Here is a 27324-nt window from a genome sequence, read left to right as displayed (position 1 = left end):
GGCTAAATTTACCTTTTTTTATTCGCATTTGCTCAACTTCTTCCTTTCATATACTCTCCCAAACTCAGTCACCAACCTCTGCAGTTTTACACTTAGATCTGCCAGCAGTGCTTTGTTATTAGCAAACAACATGTGACTCACTCACCTTGCCCCCAACTCCCAACAGAATGCATGATCACCCTTCTCTCCAAGACCCCTGCATGTATCTTCCACACATTCATTAAGTTACCCCAAGGTATAGGCCACATGTTTGTATCTTCACAAGAAACAATGTTAGTGCTTCCGGATTTGATATTTTCACTATTGTTTGTGAGAACTTTTTTCATCCATTGAAAACGTTGCCATAGTATGTTTTTAAAAGTTCTTTTCACAATGTTTAGATTTTCTTTGAATTTTAAACATAGATGGCTTAATTTTGTACAGGCAAGTATGAGGTTTTTACTTCCTATGTATTGGGTAGAAACTGCAGTGTGTCTTCACTTTTATATGTATTTAGATTAAACTACAGGTACCTTTCTTTTGTAAATGTCTTTTTTGTATCTGTTGTTTCTGCAAATTAGAAATATTTTGATATTGATGTAAACTGAAGTTTACGGAAAAGATTGTGTAGGCATTATAGAATGGATGAATTTGAAATGACTGCAGAAGGTATTACACTCTATAAATATTGCAGATTTGAGGCACTGATAGAGCGTGAATGGATACAGGGAGGTCATCCATATGCCACTCGCCATGCCCGTTCTTGCTACTCTCCGAGTGCTCAACGTACCAAGGCTAACTCCCCAACTTTCCTCCTCTTCCTTGATTGTGTGTACCAGATCCATGCACAGTTCAGCTGCAGCTTTGAGTTTGCTGAAAACTTCCTTGTCATGTTGTTTGAGCATTCTTATTCATCACAGTTTGGTAAGCTTTGTACCATTTTATGGTAGATATTTTAGGTGTAGATTCTGTTTGTATGTACATCCTATTTGATGTATAGTGAGAAAGAGGAGGATACTTTCAAAATCTTCTCTGAACATATTTTCCTCCCAAATAATACAAGGCATAACTTTGGCATGATCATTTGGTGAAATGTGCTGTCTTGGTAATTATATAAAGGATGCACTAGTCAACTGCTTGATACTAAAAGTAAGAATATTTATGAAATGAACAAACTTTTCTTTGCAAGTAAGGAATGTGGTTGAAGTTGGAAAATTGCAAGTTGGGAATTAGGTCATTTTATCAATGTCACCATAAGGAGAACATTGGCTCAAATGGTAAGGAATAGAAATGATAATTTTTTTTTATTGAAAGTCGATGCTTAGATTGTTCGAGACATGGACAGTATGAGTAAGGAAAATTAACTCTAGGCAGTGCCTGAGATGATTGATTTGGAAGGGTCGGTTATGAGTGACACCATACAAGGGAGAAGTGGAGATGGGTTAATGTAATCAAAAACTTATAAGAAGGGATATTACTTGAGCTAAAGAATTTAGCCTTGTGAAAGAGAAATTACTATGGAAGAGCATAAAGTAATTTTCTTTCAGCTATTTTTGATTGAATTTAGATAGGGATTATTAGAGACAGCATAACGATGGGACATGTACTAGTAGGAGATTGAAAGTAACTTGAGAATCATATGGTGTACCTCAGTTGAAGTTCATACTCAGTGGTGGGGAGGTTAAAATGACTTGTGATGGATGACATGAATTTTGGGAAGGATAGCAGTGAATTTATTTGTATATGATTTCATGCAATACAGTATATAACAAATAATCAATCTTATACCAACATCACCATTGCAGTGAGTTTCATCAAATGTGAACTACTGCTAGCTTACAAATGTTTACAATGATAGATTTCTGATGCTGTTTTTGTTTTACTTTACTGTTTACGTGAATATATTTGAAAGTGATTGCCCTATAATATGACTGAATGATAAAACTTGTACCAGCTTAACTTTTTTGTTTACATGAGTATATTTGTAAGTGATTGCCCTATAATATGACTGAATAATAAAACTTGTACCAGCTTAGCTGTTACATTGAGTTTTTTGAGATGTGTTCTACCAGTAGTGTGTAGATGATTCTGATGGACAATCCATGGTTCAGCCATTCCTGCTCTGAGGCTGTTCACGCAAGGGATCAGACATATTGGGCGAGGAAGACTCTCCTTCCTCTGATTCCCTTTCCTCTTTTATCACTGCCTGTACTCATTGGAAGTACATTATCTGTGAGGCAAAATTTTAAACCCTGTAATGGGCCATGTTTTTGCTTTCTCAAACTGCCTTACCTTCCCCTACACACACACACACACACACACACACAACACACACACACACACACACACACACACACACACACACACACACACACACACACACATATGGGCTGCTTGGGGTCAAACCCTCATTGGTCCAAATCCTGATTGCAGCGGCTGGTCCACAGTCCACCCAGCTGTACATCCTCACATGGGGCTTGTCGATAGAATGGCTACCTGGCATAAGCTAGGTGAGTGTGTGTGTGTATGTGTGTGTGCATACGTACATAGAAGTAAAGACATAGAACACATATAAAAAGTTAAAGTAGAGAGGGGGATGTTAATGTGCTGAGAGGTGCAACTGGAGGGATGTCTGATCATTATCTTGTGGAGGCTAAGGTGAAGATTAGTATGGGTTTTCAGAAAAGAGGAGTGAATGTTGGGGTGAAGAAGGTGGTGAGAGTAAGTGAGCTTGGGAAGGAGACCTGTGTGGGGAAGTACCAGGAGAGACTGTGTACAGAATGGAAAAAGGTGAGAACAATGGAAGTAAGGGGAGTGGGGGAGGAATGGGATGTATTTAGGGAATCAGTGATGGATTGCGCAAAAGATGCTTGTGGCATGAGAAGAGTGGGAGGTGGGTTGTTTAGAAAGGGTAGTGAGTGGTGGGATGAAGAAGTAAGAGTATTAGTGAAAGAGAAGAGAGAGGCATTTGGACGATGTTTGCAGGGAAAAAATGCAATTGAGTGGGAGAAGTATAAAAGAAAGAGACAGGAGGTCAAGAGAAAGGTGCAAGAGGTGAAAAAAAGGGCAAATGAGAGTTGGGGTGAGAGACTATCAGTAAATTTTAGGGAGAATAAAAAGATGTTCTGGAAGGAGGTAAATAGGGTGCGTAAGACAAGGGAGCAAATGGGAACTTCAGTGAAGGGCGTAAATGGGGAGGTGAAAACAAGTAGCGGTGATGTGAGAAGGAGATGGAATGAGTATTTTGAAGGTTTGTTGAATGTGTCTGATGACAGAGTGGCAGATATAGGGTGTTTTGGTCGAGGTGGTGTGCAAAGTGAGAGGGTTAGGGAAAATGATTTGGTAAACAGAGAAGAGGTAGTAAAAGCTTTGCGGAAGATGAAAGCCGGCAAGGCAGCAGGTTTGGATGGTATTGCAGTGGAATTTATTAAGAAAGGGGGTGACTGTATTGTTGACTGGTTGGTAAGGTTATTTAATGTATGTATGACTCATGGTGAGGTGCCTGAGGATTGGCGGAATGCGTGCATAGTGCCATTGTACAAAGGCAAAGGGGATAAGAGTGAGTGCTCAAATTACAGAGGTATAAGTTTGTTGAGTATTCCTGGTAAATTATATGGGAGGGTATTGATTGAGAGGGTGAAGGCATGTACAGAGCATCAGATTGGGGAAGAGCAGTGTGGTTTCAGAAGTGGTAGAGGATGTGTGGATCAGGTGTTTGCTTTGAAGAATGTATGTGAGAAATACTTAGAAAAGCAAATGGATTTGTATGTAGCATTTATGGATCTGGAGAAGGCATATGATAGAGTTGATAGAGATGCTCTGTGGAAGGTATTAAGAATATATGGTGTGGGAGGCAAGTTGTTAGAAGCAGTGAAAAGTTTTTATCGAGGATGTAAGGCATGTGTACGTGTAGGAAGAGAGGAAAGTGATTGGTTCTCAGTGAATGTAGGTTTGCGGCAGGGGTGTGTGATGTCTCCATGGTTGTTTAATTTGTTTATGGATGGGGTTGTAAGGGAGGTAAATGCAAGAGTCCTGGAAAGAGGGGCAAGTATGAAGTCTGTTGGGGATGAGAGAGCTTGGGAAGTGAGTCAGTTGTTGTTCGCTGATGATACAGCGCTGGTGGCTGATTCATGTGAGAAACTGCAGAAGCTGGTGACTGAGTTTGGTAAAGTGTGTGGAAGAAGAAAGTTGAGAGTAAATGTGAATAAGAGCAAGGTTATTAGGTACAGTAGGGGTGAGGGTCAAGTCAATTGGGAGGTGAGTTTGAATGGAGAAAAACTGGAGGAAGTGAAGTGTTTTAGATATCTGGGAGTGGATCTGTCAGCGGATGGAACCATGGAAGCGGAAGTGGATCATAGGGTGGGGGAGGGGGCGAAAATTCTGGGAGCCTTGAAAAATGTGTGGAAGTCGAGAACATTATCTCGGAAAGCAAAAATGGGTATGTTTGAGGGAATAGTGGCTCCAACAATGTTGTATGGTTGCGAGGCGTGGGCTATGGATAGAGATGTGCGCAGGAGGATGGATGTGCTGGAAATGAGATGTTTGAGGACAATGTGTGGTGTGAGGTGGTTTGATCGAGTAAGTAACGTAAGGGTAAGAGAGATGTGTGGAAATAAAAAGAGCGTGGTTGAGAGAGCAGAAGAGGGTGTTTTGAAATGGTTTGGGCACATGGAGAGAATGAGTGAGGAGAGATTGACCAAGAGGATATATGTGTCGGAGGTGGAGGGAACGAGGAGAAGAGGGAGACCAAATTGGAGGTGGAAAGATGGAGTGAAAAAGATTTTGTGTGATCGGGGCCTGAACATGCAGGAGGGTGAAAGGAGGGCAAGAAATAGAGTGAATTGGTGTCATGTGGTATACAGGGGTTGACGTGCTGTCAGTGGATTGAAGCAAGGCATGTGAAGCGTCTGGGGTAAACCATGGAAAGCTGTGTAGGTATGTATATTTGCGTGTGTGGACGTGTGTATGTACATGTGTATGGGGGGGGGGTTGGGCCATTTCTTTCGTCTGTTTCCTTGCGCTACCTCGCAAACGCGGGAGACAGCGACAAAGTATAAAAAAAAAAAAAAAAAAAAAAAAAGAGAGGGGGACATGAGGAACATGAGTGTAGAATTCTCCCCACATAAAACACAAATAGTAATCACATATGCTAAATACACACTCAAATTGATTCAAATTCTTTTGAAAGGATATGGCACTGGATTATTTAATTGAAAGTTGCAGGTTATTTGCAGTAATAATTTTCAATGACAGCATAACAAGTGAGTATAGCTGATAATGAGGTAGTTGTTTTCAGTCATAGGTAAGAATTTTTTTTGTCTCATTATTATCAGTATTCTTTCTTTTCTTTCTTACTATTCGCCATTTCCCGTGTTAGTGAGGTAGCATTAAGAACAGAGGACTGGGCGTTTGAGGGAATATCCTCGCCTGGCCCTCTTCTCTGTTCCTTCTTTTGGAAAAAAAACAAAAACGAGAGGGGAGGATTTCCAGCCCCCCACTCCCTCCCCTTTTAGTCGCCTTCAATGACACGCAAGGAATACGTGAGAAGTATTCTTTCTCCCCTATACCCAGGGATATTTATCAGTATTATCAGTAGAACTGTAAAATGAACTTCTCAGCTCCTTAAGGAAGTGAATTCCCTGTTAATTTTTTTTAACCCAAACCTCTAAACAGTATCTTAAAAATGCTTCATTTACTTGATAATTTTATATAAACTCAATCTTAAATTGCAATAGTTATGGTCCTAGTCTGGTTCTGGTTCAGCTGAAAACAAAAATGAGAAACCCAGCTATCTTATAGTCTGTCTTTCTGTTTACCTCTCTGTCCATAGATCTATCTATCTCTTTGTCTGTCTTCCTGCCTGCCTATCTCAACTTGACTTAGCAAATGTAGCATTTTTCAGTTGCTACTCTTGATGTACATTATGTGTTTTGGTTTTAATAGCTCCTTACTGAATGCCATAATTCTTCAATTTTAGTTTTATGCTTTGATATATTTATAAATAGGTTGCATTGAAAAAACTGAAAATAAGTTGTGATTTAATTTTCAGACGAAAAATGAATAAATCTTTTGCAATTTAGCCTAATTAGGTGGTCATGATTAAGAAAGAAAAGATATTAATCGAAAGAAAAATGTTGAAGCTTTAGGCACTTAAAGGCACAGATATGTACTTTTAAAAAACTCTACTTGGACAAAGAGATAAGTGTCTGTAATTATGGTGCATGATAACAAAGTACATAGGTTCTGGAGCCTCATGGTCTAAGAAATTGTTTCCACAAAGAGAAGTATCACCAGAAATAATGAATAGATCTTATAGTAGAAATTAGGGACTGAACATGGCACATATGTAAGAGGTTTTAATCAGTTATATAAATGATCAGAGTGTTGAAGAGCTGTGTTAACTTGGAACATATTAGAGAAATGATGTAATTTGTAGTGTCACCATACTATCTCAGATTGATTGGGTTTTTGGTCATCTCAGGTGTTGAAGGTCATTTAATGTAGCACTGACATGGTATTAGAAAACTAAGTCCAATTGATTTTTAGGTACATTTTTGGGTAATAATGAAGGTGAGCGAAGAGCGATGAAAGCCCAAGAGAGAACAGCAAGCCTGTGGTCATACATCAATCGGCCAGAGGTGCTCCCTAAGTACCTTAACCCTATGTATGAACCCAATCAGCGAGTCATTTGGCCATCTGTTGCCCCTATGAGTTTGGTGAGTGTCACACAAACCACTGTTAAAATCCCTTGTTTCACGAGCTTGTTGCATGTGGACACCTCCTGTTCCAGCAATCTCTCTACTCCTTATGGTTCATATCTTTTGACACCTATGTATTACAGAGGTAGAATAGAGTGATATGATATCTTTTTATATATACATCACTTAAGCTTATTATGAATGACTTTGTTATTTTATTCTTGTATAAGACTTGTTCTGATAGAATTAGATTGCCTCTGCATACATTTGTCCATATGTAGGTTCTCAATGGTACTTTCAGTCAGTAGCTTTTTATAGCAAGTATGCAGGAATTCTCTTGGATAATGGCAAAATTTCTGTTACCAGACCTTTTCCAGCTAATCCCTTTTTCTTTTATATTTTGAATTCATTTAGTTTATCAACCACTTAACTGTGCAGTTCCTTAGAAATTACCCTCCCCTGCTATAAACATACATTTTTTTTTCTTTTATACTATTCGCCATTTCCCGCATTAGCGAGGTAGCGCAAGGAAACTGACGAAAGAATGGCCCAACCCACCCACAGACACATGCATATATCCTTTCCAACATGTATATACATATACGTCCACACACGCACATATACATACCTATACATTTCAATGTATACATATACATATACATACATACATTATTATTATTATTATTATACTTCGTTGCTGTCTCCCACATTAGCGAGGTAGTGCAAGGAAACAGACGAAAGAATGGCCCAACCCCCCACATCCACATGTATATACATACTCGTCCACACATGCACATATGCATACCTATACATCTCAACGTATACATATATATACACACACAGACATATACATATATACACACATACATAATTCATACTGTCTGCCCATATTCATTCCCGTCGCCACCCCGCCATACATGAAGTGACAACCTCCTCCCCCTGCATGTGTGCGAGGTAGTGCTAGGAAAAGACAACAAAGGCCTCATTTGTTCACACTCAGTCTCTAGCTGGCATGTTTAATGCACCGAAACCACAGCTCCCTTTCCACATCCAGGCCCCACAAAACTTTCCATGGTTTACCCCAGATGCTTCACATGCCTTGGTTCAATCCATTGACAGCATGCCGACCCTATTATACCGCATCATTCCAGTTCACTCTATTCCTTGCACGTCTTTCACCCTCCTGCATGTTCAGGCCCCAATTGCTCAAAATCTTTTTCACTCCATCTTTCCACCTCCAGTTTGGTCTCCCACTTATCCTCGTTCCCTCCACCTCTGACACATATGTCCTCTTTGTCAATGATTCCTTACTCATCCTCCCCATGTGACCAAACCTTTTCAAAACACCCTCTTCTGCTCTCTCATCCACACTCTTTTTATTTCCACACATCTCTCTTACCCTTTCATTACTTACTCGATCAAACCACCTCACACCACATATTGTCCTCAAACATCTCATTTCCAGCACATCCACCCTCCTCCGAACATCTTTATCTATATCCCATGCCTCGCAACCATATAACATTTTTGGAACCACTATTCCTTCAAACATACCCATTTTTGCTTTCCAAGATAACGTTTTTGCCTTCCACACATTTTTCAGTGCTCCCAGAACTTTCACCCCCTCCCCCACCTTATGATTCACTTCTGCTTCCATGGTTCCATCTGCTGCCAAATCCACTCCCAGAAATCTAAAACACTTCACTTCCTTCCGTTTCTCTCCTTTCAAACTTTCTTCCTTCCGTTTCTCTCCTTTCAAACTTACCTTCCAATTGACTTGTCCCTCTATCCTACTGTACCTAGTAACCTTGCTCTTATTCACATTTACTCTCAGCTTTCTCTTTTCACACACTACCAAACTCAGTCACCAGGTTTTGCAGTTTCTCACCCGAATCAGCCACCAGCGCTGTATCATCAGCAAGGAGCAACTGACTCACTTCCCAAGCTCTCTCAACCACAACAGACTGCATACTTGCCCCTCTCTCCAAAACTCTTGCTTTCGCCTCCCTAACAACCCCATCCATACACAAATTAAAGAACCATGGAGACATCACGCACCCCTGCCGCAAACCAACATTCACTGAGAACCAATTACTTTCCTCTCTTCCTACTCATGCCTTACATCCTCGATAAAAACTTTTCACTGCTTCTGACAACTTGCCTCCCACACCATGAATTCTTCCTTCCACAGAGCATCTCTATCAACTCTGTCATATGCCTTCTCCAGATCCATGAATGCTACATAAACATCCATTTGCTTTTCTAAGTATTTCTCACATACATTCTTCAAAGCAAAGACCTGATCCACACATCCTCTACCACTTTGAAACCACACTGCTCTTCCCCAATCTGATGCTCTGTACATGCCTTCACCCTCTCAATCAATACCCTCCTATATAATTTCCCAGGAATACTCAACAGACTTAAATCTCTGTAATTTGAGCACTCACTTTTATCCCCTTTGCCTTTGTACACTGGCACTATGCAAGCATTCCTCCAATCCTCCGGCACTTCACCATAATTCATACATGCATTAAATAACCTTACCAACCAGTCAGCAATACAGTCACCCCCCTTTTTAATGAATTCCATTGCAATACCATCCAGACCTGCTGCCTTGCTGGCTTTCATCTTCCGCAAAGCTTTTACTACCTTTTCTCTGTTTGCCAAATCATTCTCCCTAACCCTCTCATTTTGCACACCACCTCGACCAAAACACCCTATATCTGCCATTCTATCATGAAACACATTCAACAAACCTTCAAAATACTCACTGCATCTCCTTCTCACATCACCACTACTTGTTATCACCTCCCCATTAGCCCCCTTCACTGATGTTCCCATTTGTTCTCTTGTCTTACACACTTTACTTTCCTCCTTCCAAGACATCTTTTTATTCTACTTAAAATTTAATGATACTCTCTCACCCCAACTCTCATTTGCCCTCTTTTTCACCTCTTGCACCTTTCTCTTGACCTCCTGCCTCTTTCTTTTATACATCTCCCAGTCATTTGCTTTATTTCCCTGCAAAAATTGTCCAAATGCCTCTCACTTCTCTTTCACTAATAATCGTACTTCTTCATCCCGCCACTCACTACCCTTTCTACTCTGCCCACCTCCCACTCTTCTCATGCCACAAGCATCTTTTGCGCAAGCCATCACTGCTTCCCTAAATACATCCAATTCCTCCCTCACTCTCCTTACGTCCTTTGTTCTCACCTTTCTCCATTCTGTACTCAGTCTCTCCTGGTACTTCCTCACACAAGTCTCCTTCCCAAGCTCACTTACTCTCACCACTCTCTTCACCCCAACATTCTCTCTTCTTTTCTGAAAACCTCTACAAATCTTCACTTCACCTCCACAAGAATATGATCAGATATCCCTCCAGTTGCACCTCTCAGCACATTAATATCCAAAAGTCTCTCTTTTGTTCGCCTATCAGTTAACACGTAATCCAATAACGCTCTCTAGCCATCTCTCCTACTTACATACATATACTTATGTATATCTCTCTTTTTAAACCAGGTATTCCCAATCACCAGCCCTCTTTCAGAGCATAAATCTACGAGCTCTTCACCATTTCCATTTACAACACTGAAGACCCCATGTACACCAATTATTCCCTCAACTGCCACATTGCTCATCTTTGCATTCAAATCACCCATCACTATAACTAACACACTCACTCAGCTGCTCCCAAAACACTTGCCTCTCATGATCTTTCTTCTCATGCCCAGGTGCATATGCACCAATAATCACCCATCTCTCACCATCCACTCTCAGTTTTACCCATATCAATCTAGAGTTTACTTTCTCACACTCTACCACATACTCCCACCACTCCTGTTTCAGGAGTAGTGCTACTCCTTCCCTTGCTCTTGCCCTCTCACTAACCCCTGACTTTACTTTCAAGACATTCCCAAACCACTCTTCCCCTTTACCCTTAAGCTTCATTTCACTCAGAGCCAAAACATCCAGGTTCCTTTCCTCAAACATACTACCTATCTCTCCTTTTTTCTCATCTTGGTTACTTCCACACACATTTAGACACCCCAGTCTGAGCCTTCAAGGAGGATAAGCACTCCCCGTGTGACTCCTTTTTCTTTTTCCCCTTTTAGAATGTTAAAATTCAAGGAGGGGAGGGTTTCTAGCCCCCTGCTCCTGTCCCCTCTAGTCGCCTTCTACGACAAGTGAGGAATGCGTGGGAAGTAGTCTTTCTCCCCTATCCCCAGGGATATACATATATACACAGACATATACACATGTACATAATTCATACTTGCTGCCTGTATTCATTCCCGTCGCCACCCCATCACACATGAAATGACACTCCCCTCCCCTCCGCACGTATGCAAGGCAGCGCTAGGAAAAGACAACAGAGGCCACATTCGTTCATACTCAGTCTCTTGCTGTCATGTATTATGCACCAAAACCACAGCTCCCTTTCCACATCCAGGCCCCACAAAACTTTCCATGGTTTATCCCAAATGCTTCACATGCCGTGGTTCAATCCTGGTTCAATCCCGGTATACCACATCATTCCAGTTCACCCTATTTCTTGCATGCCTTTCACCCTCCTGCATGTTCAGGCCCCAATTGCTCAAAATCTTTTCCACTCCATCCTTCCACCTCAAATTTGGTCTCCCACTTCTCTTCATTCCCTCCACCTGTGACACATATATCCTCTTTGTCAATCTTTCCTCACTCATTCTCTCCATGTGATCAAACCATTTCAACACACCCTCTTCTGCTCTCTCAACCATACTCTTTTTATTACCACACATCTCTCTTACCCTTTCATTACTTACTTGATCAAACCACTTCACACCACATATTGTCCTCAAACATCTTATTTCCAACACATCCACCCTCCTCCGAACAACCATATCTATAGCCCATGCCTCATAACCATATAACATTGTTGGAACCACTGTTCCTTCAGACATACCCGTTTTTGCTTTCTGAGATAATGTTCTCGCCTTCCACACATTTTTCAATGCTCCCGGAACCTTTCCTCCTCCCCCACCCTGTGACTCACTTTTGCTTCCATGGTTCCATTCGCTGTCATATCGATTCCCAGATATCTAAAACACTTCACTTCCTCCAGTTTTTCTCCATTCAAACTTACCTCCCAATTGACTTGTCCCTCAATCCTACGGTACCAAATAACCTTGCTCTTATTCAGATTTACTCTCAGCTTTCTTCTTTCACACACTTTACCAAACTCAGTCACCAGCTTCTGGAGTTTCTCACCCGAATCAGCCACCAGCACTGTATCATCAGTGAACAACAACTGACTCACTTCCCAAGGCCTCTCATCCACAACAGACTGCATACTTGCCCCTCCCTCCAAAACTCTTGCATTCACCTCCCTAACAACCCCATCCATAAACAAATTAAACAACCATGGAGACATCACGCACCCCTGCTGCAAACTGACATTCACTAAGAACCAATCACTTTCCTCTCTTCCTACTCATTCACATGCCACACATCCTTGATAATAACTTTTCACTGCTTCTTGCAACTTGCCTCCCACACAATATACTCTTATTACCTTCCACAGAGCATCTCTATCAACTCTATCATATTCCTTCTCCAGATCCTAAATACTTCATACAAATCCATTTGTTTTTCTAAGTATTTCTCTCATGCATTCTTCAAAGCAGACACCTGATCCACCCATCCTCTACCACTTCCGAAACCACACTGCTCTTCCCCAATCTGATGCTCTGTACATGCCTTCACCCTCCCAGTCAACACCCTCCCATACAACTTCCCAGGAATACTCAACAAACTTATACCTCAGTAATTTGAACACTCACCTTAATCTCCTTTGCTTTTGCACAATGGCACCATGTATGCATTCCACCAATCCTCAGGCACTTCACCATGAGCCATACATACATTGAATATCCTCACCAACCAGTCAACAACACAGTCACCCCCTTTTTTATAAATTCCACTGCAGTACCATCCAAACCTGCCACCTTGCTGGCTCTCATCTTCTGCAAAGCTTTCACTATATCTTCTCTGTTTACCAAACCATTCTCCCTAATCCTCTCACATCGCACACTACCTCGACCAAAACACCCTATATCTGCCACTCTCTCATCTATCTATGCATTTATATACATATTTATTCACTTATTATATATAATCGCTGTATACATATTTTTTTTAATACAATTAGCTAGTTTGTTAAGTGATATGCTTTTCTTAAACTAGGAATTGTTAACTCTTAATGGGTAGAAAATTTTATAGTTTTGATAAATTTTTGAGTGCCTATTCACAAAAACAGTATGGAAGATAGGGGTATGAAATTATGTTGCATACCAATAGATGTATATAGGATTGGCCAGTCTGGTAAAATAGTGTTTTCATTTACTACAAATCCTTAATTCTTAATTCAAGGAAAAATTACTGTTATAAGTTTAATGTGTGTTGGTGCCCAATCATAGATAGAAAGGTTAATTTTTTTACTCTAGAATGACTCATCTGGTAAGTAGTGTGTTATTCCTCTGTTAGAAATAGTTAATGTTTAATTCATTAGAAAGGAAATAAAGGTCGATATAGTGTTTGTGAACCTATTTAGATATTGTTTTAAGTAAGACATGCATTACAGTAAGGCAGCCATATTACATTGATTCTCATCTTCAGTCCAGGCACTCAATGATTTCTCAATGTTTTCTGTAACTTCTTGTCTGGTATGGACGACCTTTGTTATTATTGCACCCAAAGGTGTTACATTGGAGGCATACTCTCTTACTTTCAAATCATCAGACAGTGGAGCTTCTGATAGTGGGGACTACTTATATTGGTGGTAAGCTAAGTTGTTTCAGGTATTGTCCTTCCATAAGAGTTAGATTGGGAAAACGCTTGGTTAGGAATATAACCCCCTTGTAACATGGGTTTCAGTTGCTTGATTTAGATGATTTGAATTGTGACAGGTTTTTAGGTATGCAAGTGAGGGTAAATGTTTAGCCAACAACAGCTTCATCTGCATATGCCAACTGTATCTCCACAATTGGGAAATACTTGACAGTCACTCCTCGTTGCCTTTATCTGAGATATTTAGTTCTCCATTCATAAAAGCATTTACGAGATATGGTGAAAGCACAAAACCCTGGTGCATTCCTGCATTAACTCCAAATCACTCAGTCATACCATGCCACCTCTTACTCCCACACATACTTAACTTTCATTATGAAAGCTCTTAACAGCATTTAAAGTCTTCCATGTATAGTATGGCATACAGAGTTGGATCTTCCTTGAGCACTTTCATTTTCAGTTTATCATATGCCTTTTCCAAGTTTATAAAGGCTGCATACACCTTTTTCTTTTTATAACTTTTCTATTGCTTATTCAAAGTGTATAATTCAGCCTACACACTTTCTCCCCTTACTAAACCCATCTTGCTCTCTACCAGCAGGGAGCTGAATGAATCTTTTTGATAGAAATAGTCGGTAGCATATGTACGTTAGAACAGTTATGCTTTTTATAGTTATCATGTACCTGACCACTTTTCCTTATTGATGAGACAACTTATTTCTTTATTCTCTTAGAAGACAATTGAAGGAAACAGCATCCTTTTGCATTCCTATAATGGGATGCTGAAGGTCCTGATTTTTTAACTACAGTACATATTTGCTTGCCAGGTGGTCTTCCGGCAGAGCTGATCATGGGTGTGAGATGATCGTTTGATTTCCACATTGTTTGATTTTTGTAGCCCATTTTTTTTGGCTTATAAAAGGATGTTGTTTGGGTATGCTATTTTTTTTAAGGGTGATTATGATGTATGATATTTACAGGTTTGTCAGAATGCAGAAATAAGTCTCTCCACAAAAGATGGATCTTTTTTCACATCAGTGTCTGTAACCAGAAATATATGACATCGCTTGATTAAGGGCAAAGCGAGTTTTCTTATGAATGTCTTTAAAGTCTGATTCTGTCACATAATCACAGAGTCATATTTCATTTTAACAGCAATTATGGGCCAGTGTCTTTTTACGATGGGTGGTTGACCAAGGACCCCAAGAGGCAGCATGGTCTGTGGTGCGAGAATTGCGGGAAAGGGATTCATCCCTAAGATCACGCGTAGCTCGCCTAAGACGGCAGTTGCAAGATTTAGAACGAGAAGCCATTGAAGAGGGAATCATCCAGTCAATTCCAGAACTAGAAGCAGTGTGAGATAGTATGAATATTTATTGAATCACATGAAAGACTCATGAGCTTTATGCACAATAATTTTTGTTGTGTGGATGACCAATTTTGAGAGAAATGTCTATACAAGCACCTACAGGTATATCATGTGATCAGGGAAGTATGTATTGGAAGTATCTATTAGTTAAATCATATGGAAACCTAATTGATGACAAGCACAACTTTGCCTAGGACTAGGGACAAAATTACATATTCAAGGTTGCTACCTCAACCTCCTACCCTTATCATTTTGGTTTTTGCCTCAGAGTTTCTGAAGATATTCCAATGGCATAGTATAAAAGAAATTTAGAAATCAGTGTTTATCATATCATTAGATAGGGGCACCATAGTACAGGTTTGTACACAATGCACTCACAACCCAAGCTACAGGTTAAAGACTATATTCAGGTAGGTTGTAGGATTATCATTTGTCATGGTTTGTAAGGGGTTGCTCATCCTTATCATGTCAGGTCATTGGATTAACCTATTTCACTTGGGAAGTTCCTGCCTTATAAGGACTTAAGTTTTTATGTAATGGGATGCTTTGTAAATTTAATGTGCAACATCCTATGGAAGAGTAATACATGTGTAGAATTGCATGGAGTTTTTTATTTTTAATGCTGTCTGTATGTAATCTACAGTTGATGTATTTAGATTTAACTTTTGTTGAAGAAGCCTTATATATGTATATATATATATATATATATATATATATGTATATATATATATATATATATATATATATATTAGGATATATATTTTGATTGAGTTTTGTCCTGGATGTGAGCATACTGAGAGAGTCAGCAGCAAGTAAGATGTTTGATTATATCTTGGTGGAGGTGAGTGTGAAAACTTGTAGTTGTTTTAGGAAGAGAGAAAAAGATATGCATGAAATAAGTGGAAGTGAGTAGGCTTGAAAAATAGGCTTATGTGTAGAGATTCCATGAGACATTGTGTGCAGAGTTACATAGGGTGAGTAAATGAAACGGAGTGGCAGAGGAACAGAAAAGCAGTGCTTACGTATTTGGGTGAAGTTTGTGGTATATAGAAGATGGAAGATGGGAGAAAGAGTAGTGAGTTGTGGGATAAAGTGATGAATTAGTAAAGAAAGAGAAAAGATAGGTGTATGGATGGTATCTGCAGAGAAAGAGTGCATGTGAGTGCATGCGATTGGCAGGTGTCAAAAGAAAGCCGCAGAAGGTCAAGAGAAAGGTAGGAGAGCTTAAAGAGGGAAATGAGTGGTGTGGTTAGAGTACCAATAAACTTCTCATAGAATAACAAAATGTTTTGAAAGGCAGTGAATAGTGTAAGAAAAGAAGAGAACAAATGGGAGTGAAGATGAGAGGAGTAGATAGTGGTATTGTTGACAGGCAAGGAAGAGGACACCACCCTACTCTTCAGTGTTACAAACATCGATTCGGTATATCTCAAGACCCCCTCATCGGCATGATGCACTTTCCATCCTGAAGACCCTGAACTCATACTCCAAAAATTGTCCTGCACTCACCTCACACGGACATATACACAACATCAAAACACTCCACGACCCAATGGTTGTGCCTGAGGTGGACATGGTAGGTTTTCTTGGTGCTGTGGGAGCTCCATAGAAGTGGTTCCTGAGGCAGGTAGGCGAGTTAAAGAGTTTTTACCAAAACAAAGAGTGTGGGAGGAGGAGGTTGGAGGGTGAGTAGGTCCTAGTGAAGGTAGGTCTTTCAGGATATGTAGTTTTATCATGGTTTTGATTTCTATATAAACAGGGTAGTAAGGGAGATGAATGCAAAAGTCTTAGGGTGAGGGTAAGGCTTTAGTACACGTGGAAGGAAGGTGTACAAGGAAGGTGAATCAATTGTTGTTTGCAGATTACATATCTCAGGTAGCAGACTCCATAGAAAAACCCCAGAGAGCAAAGTTCAGAAGAGTGTGTAAAAGTTGAAATTTAAGAGTTGCTTTGCATAAAAATAAAAGGATGATTGGAGGTTTTTTGTGTATTTGAGTGGAGAGGACCTCAAGAAAGGGAAGCGCTTCAGGTACCTAGGAGTGGATTTGGCAATTGATGGAACCATGGGGGCTGAATTGAGTCAAAGGATCAGAAAGAAAGCCAAGGTGCTGGATGTTTTAAGGAGTGTTTGGAAGGAGAAGTCATTGTCTATTAGGGCAAAGATGGGTTGTATGGCTGCTGTTCTTAGGCATTCATCTCAAAAATCAGAAGAGAGTGGACATGTTGAAAATAAAATGTCTGAGGACAGTATGTGGTGTTAGGTGGGCTGGTCATGTAATGAATGACAGTGTCACATTGACGTATAGTAGCATGACAGTCAGTACACATCAACCTAGCTGTTCATCCACCTCAATATGTTAGTCAATGACAGTATGACAATATGTAGTGTTAGGTGGTTTGCTTGAGTAAGTAATGAAAGGGTAAGAGATGTGTGGTAATAAAAAAGAGTGTGGTTGAGAGAGCAGAAGAGGGTGTGTTGAAGTGTTTTAGGCATATGGAAAGAATGAGTGAGGAAAGATTGGCAAAGAGGATATATGTGTCAGAGGTGGAGGGAATAAGGAGAAGCAGGAGACCAAATTGGAGGTGGAAAGATGGAGTGAAAAAGATTTTGAGCAATCTGGGCCTGAATGTACAAGAGAGTGAAAGGTGTGCAAGGAATAGAGTGAATTGGAACGGTGTGGTATACCAGGGTTGACTCACTTTCAGTGGACTGAACCAGAGCATGTGAAACGTCTGGGGTAAACCATGGAAAGCTCTGTGGGGCCTGGATGTGGATAGGGTGCTGTGGTTTTGGTGCATTACACACAACAGCTAGAGGCTGAGTGTGAATGAATGTGGCCTTTTTTGTCGGCTTCCCTGGCACTACCTCACTGAAGCAGGGGGTAGCGATGCTGTTTCTTGTGGGGTAGGGTGGTGCCAGGAATGGATGCAGGCTAGCAAGTATGAATATGAACATGTGTATATATGTATATGTGTATGTATATGATGTATATATTTATATGTTGATATGTATATGTGTATATGTTCATATGTATATGTATGTACATGTGCATGTATGGGCATATATATATATTTATTTATTTTGCTTTGTCGTTGTCTCCCGCACCTGCGAGGTAGTACAAGGAAACAGACGAAAGAAATGGCCCAACCCACCCCCACACACATGCACACACACACACACACACACGTCCACACACGCAAACATACACACCCACACATCCCAACGTACACACATATATACACACACAGACACACACATATACACACATGCACACATTTCACACTGTCTGCCCCTACTCACCCCCATCGCCACCCCGCCACACTCGGAATAACATCCCCCTCCTCCCTCATGTGCGTGAGGCAGCGCCAGGAAAAGACAACAAAGGCCCCATTCGCTCACACTCAGTCTCCAGCTGTCATGCAATAATGCCTGAAACCACAGCTCCCTTTCCACATCCAGGCCCCACAGAACTTTCCATGGTTTACCCCTGACGCTTCACATGCCCTGATTCAATCCATTGACAGCACATCGACCCCGGTATACCACATCGATCCAATTTACTCTATTCCTTGCCTGCCTTTCACCCTCCTGCATGTTCAGGCCCCGATCACTCAAAATCTTTTTCACTCCATCTTTCCACCTCCAATTTGGTCTCCCACTTTTCCTCATTCCCTCCACCTCCGACACATATATCCTCTTGGTCAATCTTTCCTCACTCATTCTCTCCATGTGCCCAAACCATTTCAAAACACCCTCTTCTGCTCTCTCAACCACGCTCTTCTTATTTCCACACATCTCTTTTACCCTTACATTACTTACTCGATCAAACCACCTCACACCACATATTGTCCTCAAACATCTCATTTCCAGCACATCCACCCTCCTGCACACAACTCTATCCATAGCCCACGCCTCGCAACCATACAACATTGTTGGAACCACTATTCCTTCAAACATAGCCATTTTTGCTTTCGGAGATAATGTTCTCGACTTGCACACATTCTTCAAGGCTCCCAGGATTTTCGTCCCCTCCCCCACCCTATGTATGTGAGAAGTACTTAGAAAAGCAAATGGATTTGTATGTAGCATTTATGGATCTGGAGAAGGCATATGATAGAGTTGATAGAGATGCTCTGTGTAAGGTACTAAGAATATATGGTGTGGGGGCAAGTTGTTAGAAGCAGTGAAAAGTCTTTATCGAGGATGTAAGGCATGTGTATGTGTAGGAAGAGAGGAAAGTGATTGGTTATCAGTGAATGTAGGTTTGTGGCAGGGGTGCGTGATGTCTCCATGGTTGTTTAATTTGTTTATGGATGGGGTTGTTAGGGAGGTGAATGCAAGAGTTTTGGAAAGAGGGGCAAGTATGCAGTCTGTTGGGGAAGAGAGAGCTTGGGAAGTGAGTCAGTTGTTGTTCGCTGATGATACAGCGCTGGTGGCTGATTCATGTGAGAAACTGCAGAAGCTGGTGACTGAGTTTGGTAAAGTGTGTGAAAGAAGAAAGTTAAGAGTAAATGTGAATAAGAGCAAGGTTATTAGGTACAGTGGAGTTGAGGGTCAAGTCAATTGGGTGGTAAGTTTGAATGGAGAAAAACTGGAGGAAGGAAAGTGTTTTAGATATCTGGGAGTGGATCTGGCAGTGGATGGAACCATGGAAGCTGAAGTGAATCATAGGGTGGGGGAGGGGGCGAAAATCCTGGGAGCCTTGAAGAATGTTTGGAAGTCGAGAACATTATCTCGGAAAGCAAAAATGGGTATGTTTGAAGGAATAGTGGTTCCAGCAATGTTGTATGGTTGCGAGGCGTAGGCTTTGGATAGAGTTGTGCGCAGGAGGGTGGATGTGCTGGAAATGAGATGTTTGAGGACAATATGTGGTGTGAGGTGGTTTGATCGAGTAAGTAATGTAAGGGTAAGAGAGATGTGTGGAAATAAAAAGTGTGTGGTTGAGAGAGCAGAAGAGGGTGTTTTGAAATGATTTGGTCACATGGAGAGAATGAGTGAGGAAAGATTGACCAAGAGGATATATGTGTCAGAGGTGGAGGGAACGAGGAGAAGTGGGAGACCAAATTGGAGGTGGAAAGATGGAGTGAAAAAGATTTTGTGTGATCGGGGCCTGAACATGCAGGAGGGTGAAAGGTGTGCAAGGAATAGTGAGAATTGGAATGATGTGGTATACTGGGGTCGACGTGCTGTCAATGGATTGAAGCAGGGCATGTGAAGCGTCTGGGGTAAACTATGGAAAGTTCTGTGGGGCCTGGATGTGGAAAGGGAGCTGTGGTTTCGGTGCATTATTACATGACAGTTAGAGACTGAGTGTGAATGAATGTGACCTTTGTTGTCTTTTCCTAGCGATGGGAATAAATAAAGGCAGACAATATGAATTATGTACATGTGTATATATGTATATGTCTGTGTGTGTATATATATGTGTACATTGAGATGTATAGGTATGTATATTTGCGTGTGTGGACATGTATGTGTATAAATGTGTATGTGGGTGGGTTGGGCCAATCTTTTGTCTGTTTCCTTGCGCTACCTCGCTAACGCGGGAGACAGCGACAAAGCAAAATAAATAAATAAATAAATAAATAAATATATATGTGCATATTAGTGGATGGGCCATTCTTTTTGTTTTCTGGTGCTACCTCTCTGACACAGGAAACGTCAATCAAGTATAAAAAAAAGTGATGAATAATGAATTGATATATGTACATAGCATTAATGAGATGGCCTTGATTAGGGCTTCAGTTGGCCATGCCATTTCAGCTAACTTAAAAACAATAAGTCCAGTCTGATTGAGAGTGACAACCAAGTGATGCTGAAATGGTTTGGATGTATGGAGAAGATGAGGAAAGAGAGACTGATTAAGATGATATACATGTCAGGAGAGGAGGTAGGAAGGTGAAGGGGGAGTCAAAGAACTTGACAGAAAATGTAGTGAAGAAGGCTTTGGGTATTCGGGAAAATTGAGGGAAGGAGGCTTTGGGATACTGGGGACAGAACATTCAGGTAGATGAGAGGTATGAATAAGATAAATGAATTTTATCAGTGTGCTGTGCTGTCATGGGCTGAATTAAGACATACAAAGCAGTCAAGGTAAAGCATGGAGTAGTGTGTGGGGTTGGTTGTGGTTAGCTGGCTGTGGTTTTATTAGATTATACATGACAGCTAGGGAATAAATGTGTGTAAGGCTATTATTACATTGTCCCTGGCACTAGCTTGCTAGGGTGGGAGAAGTATTTCCGTAGGAAAAATAAGATTAGAATTTAGTTCAGTGTTATGAAAAATATGAATTTCATATTCATGAAACTCTCTTCTTGTATATCTGTTTACAACTTCCATATTACTATTTTTGTAAAATTTTTGAATGAATGTGATCATGGACATGCCTTACACTCAAAGAACTTTATTTTGCTGTATAAAAAGAAAAAAAAGAATTTTTAAATATACATCATTGAAATGGAAAATTTGATGTGAATAGTAAAGTATCTTTAATGACATGATTATTGATTCATAATAGACTGATATGTGCCATTCTTAAAGTTATGTAGATCAGTGCATGAGAAATGTAAAGAATTACCAGGTTTCTGATATATTCTCTGATATAAGTCTCTTTTTGTAGATATCAGCAATGTGGATATAGGGTGAAAAGTTTCTCGATGTAAAGAAATACGCAAATTGAAATAATCACGGGAAAGTAAGACTAATTTTTTTTTGGAAGTTGTTGGTTGGGATGGGTAGTGATAATGGGACTTGTATTATGACTGCTTAAATATCCAAACATTACCTGTCATGTGCACTCATTCATAACCTGTCATTACATCTGTCATCATTAATACCATTCCCAGTTGTCATCAGGTGGATCTAGGTCAAGTACTTACCGCTTCCAAAATCATTCATACTCACTCTCACCCCATCCCCAGTGTGTTAAAGTGAAACATGGACTTCCATTTTTTATAGAAGCACTTCTTACTTTTTCATCTTTCACAGTAAGTTGATTAATGAAGTGAGATTAATGCCTCCATTCATATTACCTTTTTACAGAGAATGCTTGCGATGCATCCAATCCTTTGTCATTCATCAAGCATTGTCATTTTTGATATTGCTGTCCCTCATCAGTTATCTCAGCGTTGTTCACGTCTTTTACAGACAGTTTCTCCTTCCTGTACTACTGTGTATAATATTGATCTTATCGTTTCTCACACAATCCACACGGCAATACCAATCCTAAATGACTTTCACCCATATACCTTTCTAGTGATTCCTTTCCACCTTCACACCTTTCTTGCTTAGACTTATCCTCCTAGTTCTAGCTATATTATGCAAGTCATCCATCTCTGTTGCTCGTATTTCTTACCTGTCCTGGCTCAGATAAAGTTGGGTTTCACCAGTACATCAGATTATGGAAGCTTTTTGCACAGTTTGTGCTTTAATTTTTTTCTGTTCACCAAAGGCTTTGGTGCATTTGTGATAATTTTTTCATTTTATGACTGCTGTCAACTTTGACTTTCCCACTACAATACTTACTGGACTGCTTCTGAATATGTAAACTCATCCACAGCTTATAATTCTTCAGCACACAAACTAGTGTTCTCCCATCCTTTTCAGAGAATAGCATCTTATTTCAATTCACCAATTTTTTCAGCATACTTCTCTTACATACATCATTGATATGGTCCTTTGTATCTGGCTTTACTGTTGATTTAGCTAACAACACAGCATCATCTGCACACAGTAAATAAGATAACTTCCATTCTGTTTTTTCTTGTTTTCTTGGTGACATCACATGACTTTAATGCACTCTAATGTTAATCTCAGACCACTTACTCATGTTATCACATACTCCCAGATAAGCGCTGTATCCATTTTAAAAGCTCTTAAAACTATTCAAGTCTTCCATACATGCCATATGGAATCAGAACATATATCTGTCTGCCTATTTCTTTGATGCTCTTTCCCTCTGGGAACTCCCATCAAGTGGATGACCACAGCAAAAGTCTTCACTTATCCCTGTCCTTACATGCCTCCCACACTTAGCCATGGAAAGGTCTGTGGGACCTGGATGTGGAAAGGGAGCTATGATTTCAGTGCATTACACATGACAGCTATAGGCTGAGTGTGAATGAATGTGGCCTTTTTTGCCTGTTTTCCTGACACTACCTTGCTGAAGCAGGGGTTAGCGGTACTATTTCCTGTGGGGCAGGGTAATGCCGGGAATGGATGGAGGCAAGCAAGTATGAATATGTACATGTGTGTATATGTATATGTCTGTTTATATGTATGTATATGTTGATATGTATATGTATATATAGGTGTGTATATGGGCATTTATGTGTATATACTTGTATATGAGTGGATGGGCCATTCTCTGTCTGTTTCTAGGCACTACCTTGCTGATGCAGGAAACAGTGATTATGTATAATGATAACAATAATATATTATTATTATTATTATTATTATTATTATTATTATTATTATTATTTTTTTTTTTGCTTTGTCGCTGTCTCCCGCGTTTGCGAGGTAGCGCAAGGAAACAGACGAAAGAAATGGCCCAACCCACCCCCATACACATGTATATACATACGTCCACACACGCAAATATACATACCTACACAGCTTTCCATGGTTTACCCCAGACGCTTCACATGCCTTGATTCAATCCACTGCAAGCACGTCAACCCCGGTATACCACATCGCTCCAAATCACTCTATTCCTTGCCCTCCTTTCACCCTCCTGCATGTTCAGGCCCCGATCACACAAAATCTTTTTCACTCCATCTTTCCACCTCCAATTTGGTCTCCCTCTTCTCCTCGTTCCCTCCACCTCCGACACATATATTCTCTTGGTCAATCTTTCCTCACTCATTCTCTCCATGTGCCCGAACCATTTCAAAACACCCTCTTCTGCTCTCTCAACCACGCTTTTTTTATTTCCACACATCTCTCTTACCGTTACGTTACTTACTCGATCAAACCACCTCACACCACATATTGTCGTCAAACATCTCATTTCCAGCACATCCATCCTCCTGCGCACAACTCTATCCATAGCCCACGCCTCGCAACCATACAACATTATTATTATTATTTTTTTTTTTTTTTTTTTTTTTTTTTTTATACTTTGTCGCTGTCTCCCGCGTTTGCGAGGTAGCGCAAGGAAACAGACGAAAGAAATGGCCCAACCCTCCCCATACACATGTACATACACACGTCCACACACGCAAACATACATACCTACACAGCTTTCCATGGTTTACCCCGGACGCCTCACATGCCCTGATTCAATCCACTGACAGCACGTCAACCCCTGTATACCACATCGCTCCAATTCACTCTATTCCTTGCCCTCCTTTCACCCTCCTGCATGTTCAGGCCCCGATCACACAAAATCCTTTTCACTCCATCTTTCCACCTCCAATTTGGTCTCCCTCTTCTCCTCGTTCCCTCCACCTCCGACACATATATCCTCTTGGTCAATCTTTCCTCACTCATTCTCTCCATGTGCCCAAACCATTTCAAAACACCCTCTTCTGCTCTCTCAACCACGCTCTTTTTATTTCCACACATCTCTCTTACCCTTACGTTACTTACTCGATCAAACCACCTCACACCACACATTGTCCTCAAACATCTCATTTCCAGCACATCCATCCTCCTGCGCACAACTCTATCCATAGCCCACGCCTCGCAACCATACAACATTGTTGGAACTACTATTCCTTCAAACATACCCATTTTTGCTTTCCGGGATAATGTTCTCGACTTCCACACATTTTTCAAGGCTCCCAAAATTTTCGCCCCCTCCCCCACCCTATGATCCACTTCCGCTTCCATGGTTCCATCCGCTGCCAGATCCACTCCCAGATATCTAAAACACTTCACTTCCTCCAGTTTTTCTCCATTCAAACTCACCTCCCAATTGACTTGACCCTCAACCCTACTGTACCTAATAACCTTGCTCTTATTCACATTTACTCTTAACTTTCTTCTTCCACACACTTTACCAAACTCCGTCACCAGCTTCTGCAGTTTCTCACATGAATCCGCCACCAGCGCTGTATCATCAGCGAACAACAACTGACTCACTTCCCAAGCTCTCTCATCCCCAACAGACCTCATACTTGCCCCTCTTTCCAAGACTCTTGCATTTACCTCCCTAACAACCCCATCCATAAACAAATTAAACAACCATGGAGACATCACACACCCCTGCCGCAAACCTACATTCACTGAGAACCAATCACTTTCCTCTCTTCCTACACGTACACATGCCTTACATCCTCGATAAAAACTTTTCACTGCTTCTAACAACTTGCCTCCCACACCATATATTCTTAATACCTTCCACAGAGCATCTCTATCAACTCTATCATATGCCTTCTCCAGATCCATAAATGCTACATACAAATCCATTTGCTTTTCTAAGTATTTCTCACATACATTCTTCAAAGCAAACACCTGATCCACACATCCTCTCCCACTTCTGAAACCACACTGCTCTTCCCCAATCTGATGCTCTGTACATGCCTTCACCCTCTCAATCAATACCCTCCCATATAATTTACCAGGAATACTCAACAAACTTATACCTCGGTAATTTGAGCACTCACTCTTATCCCCCTTGCCTTTGTACAATGGCACTATGCACGCATTCCGCCAATCCTCAGGCACCTCACCATGAGTCATACATACATTAAATAACCTTACCAACCAGTCAACAATACAGTCACCCCCTTTTTTAATAAATTCCACTGCAATACCATCCAAACCTGCTGCCTTGCCGGCTTTCATCTTCCGCAAAGCTTTTACTACCTCTTCTCTGTTTACCAAATCATTTTCCCTAACCCTCTCACTTTGCACACCACCTCGACCCAAACACCCTATATCTGCCACTCTGTCATCAGACACATTCAACAAACCTTCAAAATACTCATTCCATCTCCTTCTCACATCACCACTACTTGTTATCACCTCCCCATTTACGCCCTTCACTGAAGTTCCCATTTGCTCCCTTGTCTTACGCACCCTATTTACCTCCTTCCAGAACATCTTTTTATTCTCCCTAAAATTTACTGATAGTCTCTCACCCCAACTCTCATTTGCCCTTTTTTTCACCTCTTGCACCTTTCTCTTGACCTCCTGTCTCTTTCTTTTATACTTCTCCCACTCAATTGCATTTTTTCCCTGCAAAAATCGTCCAAATGCCTCTCTCTTCTCTTTCACTAATACTCTTACTTCTTCATCCCACCACTCACTACCCTTTCTAAACAGCCCACCTCCCACTCTTCTCATGCCACAAGCATCTTTTGCGCAATCCATCACTGATTCCCTAAATACATCCCATTCCTCCCCCACTCCCCTTACTTCCATTGTTCTCACCTTTTTCCATTCTGTACACAGTCTCTCCTGATACTTCTTCACACAGGTCTCCTTCCCAAGCTCACTTACTCTCACTACCTTCTTCACCCCAACATTCACTCTTCTTTTCTGAAAGCCCATACTAATCTTCACCTTAGCCTCCACAAGATAATGATCAGACATCCCTCCAGTTGCACCTCTCAGCACATTGACATCCAATTATTATTATTATTATTATTATTATTATTATCATTATTATTATTATTATTGTTATTATTATTATTATTATTCTTTCTTTCTTTCGTACTATTCGCCATTTCCCACGTCAGCGAGGTAGCGTTAAGAATAGAGGAATGGGCCTTTGAGGGAACATCCTCACCTGGCCCCCTTCTCTGTTCCTTCTTTTGGAAAATTGAAAAAAACGAGAGGGGAGGATTTCCAGCCACCCGCTCCCTCCCCTTTTAGTCGCCTTCTACGACATGCAGGGAATACGTAGGAAGTATTCTTTCTCCCCTATCCCCAGGGATGGTATATATATATATATATATATATATATATATATATATATATATATATATATATATATATATATATACATCTATTTATTTATTTTGCTCTGCCGCCGCCTCCCTTATTATTATTATTATTATTATTATTATTATTATTATTATTATTATTATTATCATCTTTTTTATTATACCTAACCTAACCTTTCCAACAAGCTGTACTTATCACACCCTATACACAGTGCTGCAAATCTTCATGGCAGCCTCTCATAATACATTCTTAGACTACCTTTACGTCATCGCAACCTCAACTTGTACTGGTTTGGATCACCTCTCATGGAAGTTGTTTCTCACTTTCATTTTTCAGCTTTTCAACATTTATCCTGTTTTTTTTATTAGGGTTTATAGTCCTGTAACATCAAGAGTAAATGGCTAATCTGCATATTACCAACATATGATCTGACAAATTTCCCACCAACCGTTTCATAGTCTGTATGTCATGCATACTAACTCTCATAATCCTTCTCACCAGAAACAAATCAGTCTTGCTCTTATTTTGCTTGTCTTTCTTGTGTTTGTTTCAAT

General features: G+C 40.6%; 1 protein-coding gene across 2 annotated transcripts in view; it reads left to right on the top strand.

Moving 5' to 3' along the window:
- Window positions 1–15478, top strand: part of LOC139764686 (myotubularin-related protein 9) — a 58429-nt gene extending 42951 nt beyond the window's left edge. Inside the window, exons 10-12 of one of the 2 annotated variants that reach the window (XM_071691570.1) lie at window positions 674–903; window positions 6526–6695; window positions 14664–15478. In XM_071691570.1, coding sequence (XP_071547671.1) covers window positions 674–903; window positions 6526–6695; window positions 14664–14867 — 604 coding nt within the window. In that variant the 3' untranslated portion in view covers window positions 14868–15478. The remainder of the gene's footprint in view (window positions 1–673; window positions 904–6525; window positions 6696–14663) is intronic. The other variant, XM_071691569.1, reaches the window with a different exon arrangement.
- Window positions 15479–27324: the final 11846 nt, after the last annotated feature.

Source organism: Panulirus ornatus, chromosome 50, assembly GCF_036320965.1.
Source record: "Panulirus ornatus isolate Po-2019 chromosome 50, ASM3632096v1, whole genome shotgun sequence".
NCBI classification, from domain to species: Eukaryota; Metazoa; Arthropoda; class Malacostraca; order Decapoda; family Palinuridae; genus Panulirus; species Panulirus ornatus.
This window is presented reverse-complemented; position numbering and strand designations above follow the sequence as displayed.